Source organism: Alligator sinensis, unplaced genomic scaffold (assembly GCF_000455745.1).
Source record: "Alligator sinensis unplaced genomic scaffold, ASM45574v1 scaffold1295_1, whole genome shotgun sequence".
NCBI lineage: Eukaryota > Metazoa > Chordata > Crocodylia > Alligatoridae > Alligator > Alligator sinensis.
In genome coordinates this window covers 1,288,394-1,301,963 of record NW_005841880.1, presented here as the reverse complement: position 1 = coordinate 1,301,963, position 13,570 = coordinate 1,288,394, and the positions used below count along the sequence as shown (strand labels likewise).

The 13,570-nt window shown below is 58.4% G+C and overlaps 1 protein-coding gene across 6 annotated transcripts in view; it reads right to left on the bottom strand.

Moving 5' to 3' along the window:
* Nucleotides 1–1,259: 1,259 nt before the first annotated feature.
* The window catches only part of SBNO2 (strawberry notch homolog 2), an 89,345-nt gene continuing 77,034 nt past the window's right edge, over nt 1,260–13,570 (bottom strand). For all 6 annotated transcript variants that reach the window (XM_025196416.1, XM_014528029.2, XM_014528030.2 and 3 more), the window contains 15 exons: nt 13,190–13,390; nt 12,448–12,623; nt 11,989–12,120; nt 11,393–11,528; nt 10,580–10,692; nt 9,706–9,777; nt 9,027–9,135; nt 8,636–8,710; nt 8,288–8,431; nt 7,412–7,506; nt 6,658–6,750; nt 5,982–6,113; nt 5,323–5,399; nt 4,755–4,945; nt 1,260–4,308 (listed from right to left, as the gene is read on the bottom strand). In XM_025196416.1, the coding sequence (XP_025052201.1) occupies nt 3,683–4,308; nt 4,755–4,945; nt 5,323–5,399; nt 5,982–6,113; nt 6,658–6,750; nt 7,412–7,506; nt 8,288–8,431; nt 8,636–8,710; nt 9,027–9,135; nt 9,706–9,777; nt 10,580–10,692; nt 11,393–11,528; nt 11,989–12,120; nt 12,448–12,623; nt 13,190–13,390 (2,372 nt within the window). In that variant the 3' untranslated portion in view covers nt 1,260–3,682. The remainder of the gene's footprint in view (nt 4,309–4,754; nt 4,946–5,322; nt 5,400–5,981; nt 6,114–6,657; nt 6,751–7,411; nt 7,507–8,287; nt 8,432–8,635; nt 8,711–9,026; nt 9,136–9,705; nt 9,778–10,579; nt 10,693–11,392; nt 11,529–11,988; nt 12,121–12,447; nt 12,624–13,189; nt 13,391–13,570) is intronic.

Genomic DNA, 13,570 nt, shown 5'->3' with positions numbered 1-13,570 from the left:
CCGCCTGAGACAAAACCCAAAGTCCAGACGTCTGGTGCCTTCATGGCTAGAGTTGTATAAGCATCTGGAAATTGAGCCCAGGTCTCCTGCGAGGCAGACAAGGCTTCTTTCTACTGCTTAACCGCCGGGGCCTCCAGCCCAGCACACGGGACAAGCTGATCTTCCGCTCAGAGTGGGAGCTGTTTGTGCCACAGGGCCAGCACACCTTCGACTCCTGCACCGTCCTGTGTTGTCCCTGGCAAAGTCCGGGGGAGGAGCTGTGGGGCAGGCACCAGGCTGAGCCACCACGAGTAAACAGCGGTGCAGTCCAAGAGGACTTTGCTACCTTCTTTCCAGGGCCACATCCACCTCTCTGGGATGGGCGGATAAGATGGTTCTTCAAGCCTTGCAGGCTCTGGGAGCAGCATTTAGAGGCCTGGGTAGGGCTCCGAAGCAAGGTTCCTACCGCGTCCCTTGCAAAGCCAGGCAAGCAGCTGCCATCCCCCAGCGCCTGATGTCCTTGCCCAGGGTTGGAGTTGTGTTAGGTTCCCTAAGCCAGTGATTCTCAACCAGCGTGTCCCGCCAGGTGTGCAAACAGGATTTGCAGGATAAAACTCAGAGATGTCAGGTAGGACTCCAGCGTGTCATGAACACTGACGTTGCTGTGGGCTTGCTGTTCTTTGCAACAACAGACTTGCTCTCTTATACTTCTGTGCTCAAAAAATGGTGAAAATTAGGAGCTGCCCTTTTCCCAGGGGGACCCTTGAGTCTGATACAGTTAAGAACTGCTCTAAGCAGCTTGGATGGAGCCAGACTCAGAAAAATGTGTCCCTAATGCCCAGGGCAGTCCTGCTACACCAGAGGGAGGGGAATGGAGTGCCCATCAGCAGGGGCAGGGGCAATTTGAGGAGTGAAGGACTTGCCTATCCCCCTTCCCATCCCCTGCCTGCCCCAAGCAGGGGTTCACCTCTGAGCTGCATCAGCTCTGGCAAGGTGATGTCCGACCACAAAGGCATGGGCAAGGTGGAGACCTGTCCACACTAGACCTGAACAGCCCAAGGGTGGCCAGTGGCAGTAACCTAGCGCCGAGCTGCCCCGGGGTTTACCAAGACAAGTGACTTGCAGGAGACCTGGGGCATTTTAAACATCTCTGCTGGGCTTTTCCAGGGCAGCTGGCCCCATCGCCGCAGTATTCATGTGTCTGATCTAACTGCAGTGCCCAGAGGTGATTTATGGGAACCTATAAGCCTCGACAGACACTAAGCCTAGACAGACAGACAGACACGGAGCTGGGACTTACAGAACTCTCACACGTGGCTTCCTTTCCAGCTTTACTAAGCAGAATGAAAAAATTATCCTTCTGAGGCAAGTAGAAAATTTAGGAATTATTAGTCAAAGGCACATATTCTAAAAAAATCTTTGTACATATATACATCTCAATTAATTATAAATACACATAGAAAAAAAAAAACAGGCAAACGACAAGCAGATTAAAAAGTGCTAACAAAAAAGGAAGGGGGGGAGAGGAAAAGGGACTTATTTAAAAAAATACATACAATCAGTAGGACAGCATAATAATTTAGTTAAAAGATATTGTTACATATTATTAAACCCTGACGCAAACACAGGATTGGGGGCGAGGGGAAGAATTTGCCTGAAGGTGCTCTGTCGTTTCCAGAGATGGGGCGGGGAGAATTGCATATATCTTAAAATTAAAAACAGCAACAAAACCACCACATACAACTCCAGGGAATGGGTTTCAGGGGTTCCCCCGGGAAGGCGTGACCAGAACCAGAGCACCTGGTGGTTATTCCTGAGTTTAAGCCTCTTTGAAATGGGTTTTTGTTGGGGGTGGGGGGTGTTATCCTTTTGCTGAGGGTTCGACAAGTGCCCGAATGGATGAGACAAGTGACATTAAATAAGGGCCCAGAAGCTCGGAGGGAAAAAGGGGTTTTCAAGGCTGTGCCCGAGTGTTGCGAATCTAGGGCATCTCCTAAACGGGCGCGGGTGGAGGCAGGGTTGTAAACAGAGCCCCAGTGAACCAGCACGTCCTGGCTCCAGGAGGGCCTGGGACAGGCTGTTCTCTTCCCTCCTGGGAAAGGGGTCAGAAGTCACCACGTCCTTGGGAACAGAGAAGCATCCGAACGCCAGGCAGGAGACGGTGGGAGGGTCGGGCAGGAGTGCCCCTCGCCTGTCACGCTTTGGGCTTCTGCTTCTGGGGGAAGGAGGGGGACGGTTTTTCTACTCTTTGGTGCTCGTGCAAGGTAAGGGGGTTGCCTGCAGTTCTGATCAAAGCCCCCAGCCCCAGGGAAAGGGGGTGTCAGCAAGGCCAGCCAGCCTGCCCAGCACAGCAAAGTCCAGAGGCTGCCACGATCGGATCAGGAGAAAGCCCTTCATCCTTCCTGGCCAGCACTGGGGCCTGGGGGAGGGACGGTACAGGCCAAGGTGGGCATCTCTCTGGAAGGGCTGCATGTGCTAGGGGAGGGAAGGGGAGAAGGCGGCTCCCCCGCCCCAGGCAGGAAGCAGCAACACTGCAGTGAGACATGTTTCAAAATGCTTGGTGCAGGTGGGGAGTGTTATCCCCATGGGACAAGATGGGAAACTGAGGCACCTGCAGGTCTAGGGGGAGGGGGGCGGATGAGGATGGGAATGGATATTCTCTGCTAAGCAGGAGTTCGCTCTTTGGTACTGAAGCTGGCACCTGCTGTAGCCGCTCAGCGCGGACGGCGCTGCTGCCTGGCTCTGCCTCGCTGGCCCCCAACCTCTCCCAGGCACAACCAGCGTAGGCCGTGCTGGAAAAGGGAGATCCAGACTCCTTGTGCTCCTGGAGTCGGGGCTGCTCTCCCTGCCTGCCTGGCAGGACGGGATGCTTGAGCTGGTGGGCGACAGGCTGTACAAGTAACGAGGGAGGGTCCAGGGGAACGTGACCTTGCCGAGCCCTCAGTGTGCCCAGGGGTAGGGACAGGGATGGGACCCGCGACCCCTCTGCTGCTGGCTGGCAGAATACTGATAACGGGGTCCCAGCAGTACAGAATGGGAGCACCCCACCGGGCTGGGACACTGCCCGCACCCCCAGCGGCTGTCAGGTCCCTGCCGGTGAGGGGCTGTCAGACTGGGCTGGGGGGAGCACAGCGCACTGGGAGTCGTCAGTTTAATGCGGCCCCCGTGCAGCCCTCTGCAGACAGGCACGCTCGCTCAGGGGCTCCACGCTCGGGGGTCTCTCGACCTGCCCCATCCTTGCCTCTGGGCTGGGCCCAGTGCCCGCCCCATCCCCTCCAGAGCCGAGTGCTTGGAGCTGAGCTCCGCAGCAAGCGCCTGAAATAAAGGCTGACTCCAGCTCACCTGACAGAACCTGCCTGGGATGGCTGGCAACAGGGGCTGGTCACTGGCTTGCTTCCCTGCCTGGTGAGTGGGGTGACAGCAGCTCAGTAGTCTGCGGGAAGGTGGCAGGGTCTGTCAGTGGCCCTCCTGGGTCGTGCCTGAGCAGGACTGTTGGAGCAGGATGACCGCGAGGCCGGGCCCCTCTGCTCACTCCCTCTGTCTGTCTCCGTGCAGGCGGCTGCCTCGTGCATAAACAAACTCTGCTCTGTGGAGCCAGAGCCTCCCGCCCCACTCCTGCCTGCGAGGTGTTCCAGGCTGAGGCCGGGGCTCCCCCCACTCCCAGCAAAGGACACTGGATGTGCAGGCACCAGGCACCGGTGGCTCAAGGGTCACCATAGGGCCCGCTGAACTGGATAACGCTCTGGCGCTCCTGCGAGAGCGAGCCATCCTGGGGAGCCACCGACAGCGTCCGCAGCATCTCCTCCAGGATCTCCTTGAAGTTGATGTTGGCGTCCAGCTGGGTGAAGTTGTCCTGTGGCAGTGGCGGGGCCTGCAGGTGGTCTGGGGCGGCCAGGGGCAAGTGTTCGTGCAGGGTGGGGTGGAGGGGCCCAGGGCCCCCTGGCAGCATGGGCATGGCAGGGCTCTCGTAGGCCGGGGCCAGGCCGAAGCCGTAGTGCAGCCTGTGCTGCTGGGGCGGTGTCAGGCCCGGCTCGGCAGGGAAGTGCAGGGCGCCTGGGTCCGGGTTCGGTGCCACGTCGGGAAGGCTGTTGCTGGGGGGGCTGTAGGTCAAGTCCAGGATCTCGTTCTGGCTGAGGGAGTGTCTGGGCAGGGGGGGTGGGACCTGGGTGAGGTCCAGCAGCGGGGACAGGAGGTGCTGGGGCAGGCCATAGGGCAGCCCCCTGTCCTGCGCCAGCAGCAGCCGCTGGTCCTGCTTCCGCTTCACGTTCTCGTGCATCTGCTTCAGCTCCTCCCGCACCTTGTACACGCAGCTCTCGGGGATCTTTATCCCTGTGGGGCAGACATGACGGGTGGCACCAGTCAGTTTCCTCAGTGCCCAAGCCCCCATGTCTAAGCTAAGGGAGCTCCATCCCCTGCACATCCGTGCCAATCTGAGGGGGCAGCTCCCTGCTTCCCTGCAGACATGCCCCTGCTGCTTGCTCAGGCCCAGACATCCAGGAGGGGCCCAAGCCTGGGGTCCCGGCACTGAGCGAGGTCCCAGCCTGCGCCACCGCCCCGCTGAGTGCTGGCACTGGGCTGGAAGTCACTGCGGTTTATCGGGCCGCGACTCGGGTGCCCTCACATCCTGAAACCTGAGGGGCCCCTGCCTGGATCACACCCTTGTGCTGAGTTTATCTGCCCTCAGGACAAGAGAATAAGACACATCCTGCCACGCAGCCACCCCACATGGCCCTTCTGCCCATACCTAGGCTTGCAGTACTGGCCTCATCACTCACCCACTTGCTTTTTCTTCTCCTTGGTCTTAAGGCGGACGATCTGCAGGTAGCTGGTGTTGGTGATGTCTGCCATGATGCTGGCGATCTTGCTCCAGACCCGCAGCAGGGCACCGCACAGCATGTAATAGTGGCGCAGACGCATGCCCTGGAAGCACTCCTTGCCCTCCTGGATCAGTTTGCAGTTGCGATTCCTTTGCCATCACACAGGGAGAAGAGCAGGGGGGTTATTGCTAGCTCCTGCCCCTGCCCCGTTTCCCAAAGCTTGTGGGCCCCTCGGAAGTAAGAACTAGCTGGCAGGAACTGCCCCCTGCCCGCCCCCAACACTGCAAGGCCTCGTGGTGTCAGAGCAAAGCCCGAGATGTTGGGAGGAGCTCCTCAGAGCCCACCTGAGCGGGGCCAGGCTGGGGCTGGGGCTTCCCTCGCAGCCCACGGCCCAGCGCGAGGAGCCAACACGGGCATCAAGCCAACCTGGGCAGGCAGCCGCAACCCCAGAGAGGGGGCTCCATCTGGGGAGGGAAAGCACTGCTCCCCCACAGCCAGGCCCGGGCCCTGGCCAGGCCTCACTCACCAGATGGCGTGGTTGCACTTGGTGAGGGAGAACAGGTAGTTGCTCTCCCAGTGCTCCTTGGCCTCTTCGGGTGACACCTGCAAAGGAAGCGGTCGGAGCAGCTCAGACTCTCCCGCTCTCCTGGGGCAGCGAGTCGGCAGCCCGGGGCTGCACATCAGGACACCTGGGTTCTACCCCCACTTTGCCGTGGCTGGGAGTGACCCTGGGCCGGTCATGTAAACGCAGGCCTCAGCTCCCCCGTTAACCAGGGAGGACAGTGCTTGGAGCAATGCCAGCCTGGGAAGGGAGGAGCACATGGCAGCCACAGGACACCCCCACATCTCCCAAGCACCAACTGCAGTGCTAGAGCCTGAGCAAATGGGAGCAAGTGGCACAGGCAGGGGCCACAGTGCAGGCCTTTGGCCAGGACACCCTCCGCAGTGCAGGGTGTGGATGGCCAGCATCTTCCCAGATGTCCCCCACCCATCTCCCTGGCACCTGCTAGGGGCCCAAGAGTTGCAGGCTGTAACAGGGCAGGGACCTGGTGGGAACCCCAGAGGAACACAAGTGGCTCAGCCTCATGCCAGGGCTGGGGCACAGGCACCTGTGCAAGGACAGGACTCAACCCTGCAGTGACTGAATGAGTGAGGGCAGCAGCTGGGTGTCAGCCCCCCACCTACCCGCCGGTACTTCTTGAGGAGGCTGTCGAGGCTTTCGGCTTGGCTCTGCTTCCCGATGTTGGGCTTGTAGAGGAGGAAGTTCTTGCCACGGTTCTGCTCCGCCAGCAGACAGGTGTACTTGGAGCCCCGGGCCTGTGGGTGCAAGGTGCACAGCTACGCTCACGTGTGTGGCTGGCACGGAGGGGTCCAGGTTCCCCAGGTACTGGCACCACTGGCATCCGCTTTCCCCAGGCCTTTCCCTTGGGGCCTTGCTGTGAGTGGCATGACGCACACAACAGACCAAGCCCTAGCACAGCCTTCCCTGGCCCTGCAGCCACCTGGGGACCTCCGGCCTGGCCTGCTTTGAGGCAGGTACGTAGTGCAGGGGTTGCCACCATAGCAGGCAGGACAGGGAGCGCCTGTGTACAGGGGGCAGGGAATTTCCAACCAGCTCCCTCCTCTGCTGACCTGCCAGCACACCTGGATCCAAGGCGGCTCAGGGCCAAGGCTGCTTCTATCACCCACTTGGGGATGGCCCAGAGACTCTCCTGGGGCTCCCGTGACCAGGCAGAGATCAGCCAACTGCTTCTGCCAGCCCCTGGCTGGTGCCTGCCAAACCAGCCCTTCTCGAGCTGGCATCAGCCCCAACCCTGTCCATGGCCCTGGCACCTCGCACTGCCTCTGGCAGCAAGCTCACCTTGTAGGAGAGGTAGAAGCCATCGTGGGTTCCTGTCAGTTTGAGAGATTTCTCATATGCGTCCTCCCACTTCATGCCCCTGTCGACACTGATCTGATCAGGACAAATATGTGGCATTATTTGGGGTAGGGGGGCATCGGGGTCTCCCCTCAGCCCAGCCATCCTCAACATGTTGCAAGGCCCCTCAGCCCCGAGACAGGCAACCCGGGCTTCCAAGGGATACAAGCCCAAGCCAGAGCCAGCCGCTGAACTACGCTAAAAGTGCCTGTGTGACTGCCCCAAGGAAGTCCGGGCTCTCACTGCTACAGGAATCTCTGCCAACCCATGGTACCCAGACCCTCACCCGGCTCAGGAAAGCAGAGCTGAGCACAATGCCTTCTTGATGCTCAGAGGCGGCACAGGACACTTCTACTGCTGAATACTTTAAGCCTTGGAAAGGGCGGGGGGAAAACCAGGGTGAGCCGAGTGCTTGGGGCAGGGGTCTTTCTTGGGATCTCATCCCCTCCCCTTTATTGTTCTGTCTCAGCTCCCTGCGGCAGGGAGAGCAACCTGGCCCCTCCATACAGCACCTATTACCAGGCACCCTGATATGTGACAGGGCTTTAGCTCTACAGGGCACAGGTGAACGGCTCCTTTCAGTTGCTGCATAACCCTACACCAGCAGCTCAAGCTAGGGTGGCCTGCTGGACAGCTGTGGGGCCAAGCAGTCTCAGCTGGGACTGCTGGGCAGGCTCTTCCCTGCACTCCTGTTTACCTTGTAGAACACGACCTGGCCATCCTGGGGGTGCCCGGGGGTCAGGAACATCTCCTTGCTCTCCTCGTAGATCTCATCCACTCCCGGGGCCAAGTCTGTGGAGGAGGCAGGAAAAGAATACACGCATCCGTCTCAGATCTGGGAGGCAGAGCGTGGGTGGAGGGAAGTGGCTTCTGGCTATGGTTCAACCCCTCCCCAGGGATTCCCCATGCCAGTGCCCTGCAGGTCAGCTCTGTCTGGCAGCTGCCAAGGCACCCAGCCAGGGTAAAAGATCCCCTGGCAGGTGATCCTCAAGCAGGAGGGTTCTTTGCATTCACTGGCAGGGATCCCGTGGTCAGGGGCTGGGCAGAGCTATGGGTGGGTGCTGAACAAACCCCGTTGTCCCAGAGGAGCCCCCAGAGCTCTGAGTAGCTGTACCAGGGACCTGTCCTGCTCTGGAGGAACCACCATGGTCCTTGTAGTGTCGTTCCCCATGCCAGCCGCTTCACTTGGGTCCAAACCCACAGCCAAGTGCCCTCCCTGCCCCACTTCATGCCCAGATCCAGCACACAGAGCCCTGCCCCCTACCCCACTACGTTCCCAGCACTGAAGAGCCCAGGGAGGGCAAGAGAAGCTGGGTTTGACAGGGGAGACTAAGGCAGAAAAGTCATTAATGCTTCCAGGACAGGACACCCATTGTCACAGGGTCAACAGAGCGGCCAGAAGCAGCATGAGCTGGACATGAGTGTAACTGTGCTGAACACTGACGGGCCAGTCGCAGCTAACAGTGGCTGGAGACATTGTAGAGAGCTACTGGCCACAGAGGAAGCAAGCAGGGAAAGTGGGGGTTGGACCTACACCCAGCTGGAGGGGTCTGGGCCCCTCTCCCCTCCCTACCGAGGATGCCCATGTCATATCTGCCCTCCTTCTTGTCCTTCTCGATCAGGTAGTCGAAGGTATCGGAGAAGTACTGGAAGAGCATGTTCTGCTTGTGCACCTCCAGGCCCAGGATGCGGTTCAGGAACTTGGTGATGGAGCAGTCTGCAGTGGTGGGGAAGAGTGTGGTGAGGGGTGGGGCAGCAGGCCAGTCAGCAGCAATGGCCCCTTTGTGCCCCACACCTCCTGTCTCAGTGTCGTCTCCCCCCCACCCCATCCTCAGTGCTCCCTACGTCCTGGCTGGCACCTGGCTCTGCCCTGCAGGCCGAGTATCTGTGGCCCTTGCGCATGGGATGACCCGACACTCACCCTTCTCCACAGAGATGGAGCCGTACTTCATCTCCCTGCAGCAGATCCCAACGGAGACGAGACCTTGCTTCATTTCTGCAATGACAGTGGGGGGCGCTCGTGAGCTGTAGCATGGACCTTCTTCCCAGCACACAGCAGCCCTGATGAGTCGGCCACTCTGCCAGCAGGCAAACCCACCTCCCTGAGCCAGCACCATCTGACTCACGTCCTGATACTGCTGCATTCTCAGCCTCAGTCCTGCTGCCTGGCCCCTTCCTTTTGTCTTCCCCACCCACTAGATGACAATGAATTGCTCCCAGCGCCATACCCATGACCCATACTCTGGCCCCAAACAGCTAAGGCAGCAGGCAGTGCCTCCAGATAGAAACCCTTCAGGCAAAGCCATCCTCACCATGGAAAAATGCAGCCTCTCCACCAGGATAGTACTTGGGCACGGGCACCTTGCTCTCGCCATGAGTGAGGATGGTGGTGAGGACTCTGTCCAGTGCTCTTGCCCCGTACTGCAGCAAGGAGAGCATAGTCACACAGGTGGATCTAACTGAACTCCCTCCTCTGCAGGGTGGAGAGGCCCTAGGGACAAGGTCCTTCCCAGCAGCAGGTGGGGAGCAGGAAGAACCTCCCACCGGATGCTACTGTAGTAAATGCAGCCCCCAGAGCATGGGCCTTGGGGGCCTGAGGGGAAACTTTGGGACCTGACACAACCAGGGGTCAAGGGAGCTCCTCTAAAACAATGCAGGCTGCAGAAGTGATGCCTGAGCACAGCAGCCTGCATGTTCTCACCCTAGCTCAGACACTGATGCCCTCTCTAGATAGGCAATCTCTCCCCTGGCTCCCAGTAGGACAAAGAGGAACAGTCTCCCCTCCCTGCCAGGAAGAACGAGGTGCTCTCAAGAGCTATTACACACTCCCAGTGCTGGCATTTTGCACCCATGCGGGAAACTCTGGTCCCAGCTCTCACAGGGCTGGACTAAGTGGTGATGGAGCCAGCACTGATCTCATCCTACCAGAGGGGTGCGCCAACTGCTCTCAATGGACTAGCTATGATAGCACGCGGAGCTGCTATAAGGCACCTTGTTCTCAAAGTTGTACTTGCTGAGGTCCCTGGATTCAGTGGCTCTTCGGTCTCCGTGAGTTAAGGCACCCTAGAAAGAGACAGCAAGCAGGAAACTTTTCAGAAAGGCTGGGGAGGAGGAAGAGCTCCGTCCTTAAAGATCAGTTAAGCCTCATGTAATGAACTGATTCCTCAGGTCATGTTTTCTGGCCACATCAACAGGTTGTACCAGATCAACCTCACCACTATTCCCAGGACTGAATGGGACTGTTAGGGATTAGTTCTTCCAGCCTCCCTGGACACATCCAGGACATTCTCCTACAGCCTCCTAATGCATCACATACTACATGGCTGGGCAGCCTCCATACGGCAGGTAGGTTGCCTGTCACCCTTATGTCCAAGGGTGTTTTTAATTCCAATGGCCTGAGCTGCTGTGAACCAACGGAGGAAGGATGATCAAAGCGAGCAAGGCTCAGCAATGCTACAGGCAGGCACCAGTCTGCTGGGATACAAACGTATTCTGCATTTGCCAGAAATGGTGATACCTGAGTCCAAGGTGCTGCCTGGCGTATAAGTCACTAAAGAGCCCATCTGATTTCCGGAAGGGAATGGGTGTGAACTCCTGACATGATGGGGGAATTCCAGCAGCTCGAATTACAGCCTGCTTCCCCAAATCCTTCCTGCCATCTCCATTATAGACTGCATTTGGCTTGGCTTCCTGTTCCCAGCTACCAGCCTGCTGGTAAGCTTCCTCCTTGCACCACAGAGATGCATTTTAGGGAGAGGTAATGTAATCCCTCGCACAAGGGATGTATGTGGGACACGGATACTTGGCAAATGAGCTGCTTTGGGAGGTTTCTGAGTCTCCCGCTGCTGCCCATCCCAGCACTTACTAGGCTCTCCAAGCGCTTGGCAACGATGGATGCGAACCTCCTTTCCCCTGCCAGCTCGGAGATCAGGAAGACATACTCTGGGGCAGAGACCTGGTTCGATCGGTGTGTTCGACCTGCCAGTGCAAAGGGGTGAATAAGGGAGATGAGCCTAGCCTGGCCTGCCTGGTGGGGAAGGAGCTGCTCTGCCAGTGACCAAGAGCAGTGGTTTGGAAACTGAATCCGTCCACGGCATCTCGGGGTCTTTCCCCACCTTGGTGCTGCTAAGCTCAGCCCCATCCCTTCTATCTTCCTCTGAGCCTGCTGCCCTGGCTTACCAGGGACCAGAGCATGTGAATATGCCATCCATGGAGTCCCCGTGTAAAACTGGGCTATACATGCACTCCTTTTATGTTCCAGGAACAAGGAGCTTGCTTCACCCTGGGAACTGGCTAGTGATCGGGTGCAGTGCTCGCTTTGTGCACACAGCACCACCAGCTCAGCCTGCTGTACCATGACCTGCTATTGCAGTCCAGTCCCTTACTCCTCTGCATGAGTTACACAGGCAGTCCACCCTCTCCACACAAGTGCTTCCCCTTCTTGTTCCAGAAATCCCCCAGTCCCAAGCCCATGTGGACTTTCCTGCAGCTCAACGCCAGCTGCTTCACATCTGGATTTGTCTCCGGGCTGGACACGTTCCAGGACTGCCCCACTGTGCTACTGGGCTCCCAAAACAGTCTGGGATGTCAGGCAAAGGCTGCGCACAAACCAAAGGCCTGACCCGTGTTCTACAGCTAACGAGTGGAAGGGAAGCGATGGAGAGCGCCGGGTTCTTACCGAATTGCTGGATGGCTCGATCTGCGCTCCAGGGCAATTCCAGTGTCATGTGGACCCGACGCTTCTGGTTCTTCACCCGCCTATCTGCTTGGAGGGAGATACCTGAGCTGGAGGCCTCGGAGATTATTGCTACAAGCTGCAAGAGACACAACCAGAGTGAGGAGTTGCACTGGAGTCCCCAGAGACCCGGGGTGTGGCTGCAGGGGAAACACCTGAGCAATCCCAGGCTGCAGGGTCAGTCCCATCCATGGGATCCCTTGCTGATTCCAAGCAGGGTCTGGCTCGTATTGGTTTTCCAGGCCCAAGGGCTGGCAGCGAGCTGCTGGGGGTGTGTAGAGCCTGAAATGCCTCCGCACAACACTGTGCAGCACCCACTTCTGGCTAATAGGAGCACAGCTTCTAGGCTCAAGGCTCCAGCTCAGCTCCCTCTGCCAGCAGGAGAGGGACCAAGTGACAGCCTTCAGGAGTGAGGAAACTCTAGCTGGCAGAAGGGTGCAAAGGGGAGGTGTAGAGGAAGGGAGGGGGAAGAATTCCCAGGTCCCCTCTTGCTCCACCTCACCACACCCACTCCCAGGCAGATGCAGGGCCCTGCTCACCTTGTCCCCATTCATAAAACGTTCCTTCTCCTTCAGATTGACGTGGTCTATGGAGAGGCCCTGCTCTGCCCGGGACTCAAACACGACCGAGCCGTCTGACCTGCACACCACCCGGCCCTTCCTGCCCGTCATCTGCATGGCCCGGCATGGGAGAGACAGGATGTTAATGAGACACACCCGTACAAACCCTCCCCGCCATCCCCAGAGAGTGTATTTCAGGGAAGCTCTAACAGTTCAGGAACTAAAGACTCAGGTGACAGCAATCGCCAGCAGCTGCAAACTCAGCCTGTGCAGCCAGTCAAGAGGGGGCATATGACGCTGAGGGCATGGGTACACCCCTTCCAGGGCTGGCATGGCAGTGCCCGCTCAAGGTGACATGAGGAACAACCAGTCTGGCTGCCCCTGCCCCACAGGTGCCCCTGGTGCCCAGAGACAGTTCTCCTGCCCAGGCTGCTATACCTCTGCCACGTGGTCCGGGCCTCCAAAGTGATTGATCAATTCATCCAAGGTATTGAGAGGTAGCTCTTTGCCCAGTGCTTTTACTTTTGCTAGGAGGTCCTGCTTCATCTTCTCCACGTGCTCGATCACTCCCAGGCTGTGCAGGTCCTTTTGGGAAGTTGGCAAGTGCAAACTGCCTGTAGGGGTGAAAAGCACGGGCTCAGAGTCCAGCCAGGAAGTGGCAAACATGAGATCCTGGGAGTGGCAACAGGCACAATCGCTGGGTGACCCCTATGGACCTAGCAGAGGAGCTGGCTGCTGTCACTCTCGCACACCATGTGTGGGAGAGCTTTCTCCTGAGGGCTAACATTTCGTATACACGTGCACACCCACACCCCACTGCCAGTTCCGATCAGAACAAGGCCTGCAAGCCATTTGTTTGCCTTTGGCATGTGACTCAGGGCTCTGCTAGCACGGGTGGTCTAATAGGCCCAAGAAGCCTGGGTTATCCAGCTCTTCTTGCCCAGTCTCTAGCAGTCACACAGACTGACTCAATGGATCAAACCCAGCTGTGACGGCAGAGCTGCTTCCACGGAGGGCCCCAAGACACCAAGAACACCAGCTCTGCATCAGTTCTCCAACCCTGCTGGGATGGCAAACCCCACCCCGCCAAAATACATAAGAAGAGCACTAGTTTGGGGGCTGGTATCTCCCATGTAGTCTGTCCCTGCACTGGAGAGGCATTGACCCCAGCCTGGCTCACCTCTGTCCTCGGAGGCAAAGCCGTTGTAGGTGTGCTCGACAAAGATGACATCGTCATTGTCGACCACAGACTCCGGGGAGGAGTTGAAGTCGCTGTCCAGCCCCACATCCGAGTCAGTGCTGCTGTCATCGCTGATCTTGATCACGCTGGAGGGGTCGTAGCTGCCCCGCAGGGCCTTAGCACAGCGGCCTCTCTGCTTCCCTGCGAGGGACAGCGAGCAGTGTGAGAGTGGGGGCCCTGTCCTCGTGAGGCAATGCACAGCAGCAAGCACTGGCTTGCAGAGAGGAGGCACAAGGGAGCAGAGGCTGCCCCAGCAAAAGGCAGATTTGAGACAGGGACAACTTGGAAGGGGAAGAGAGCGACAGAGAGAGAAAGAGCAAG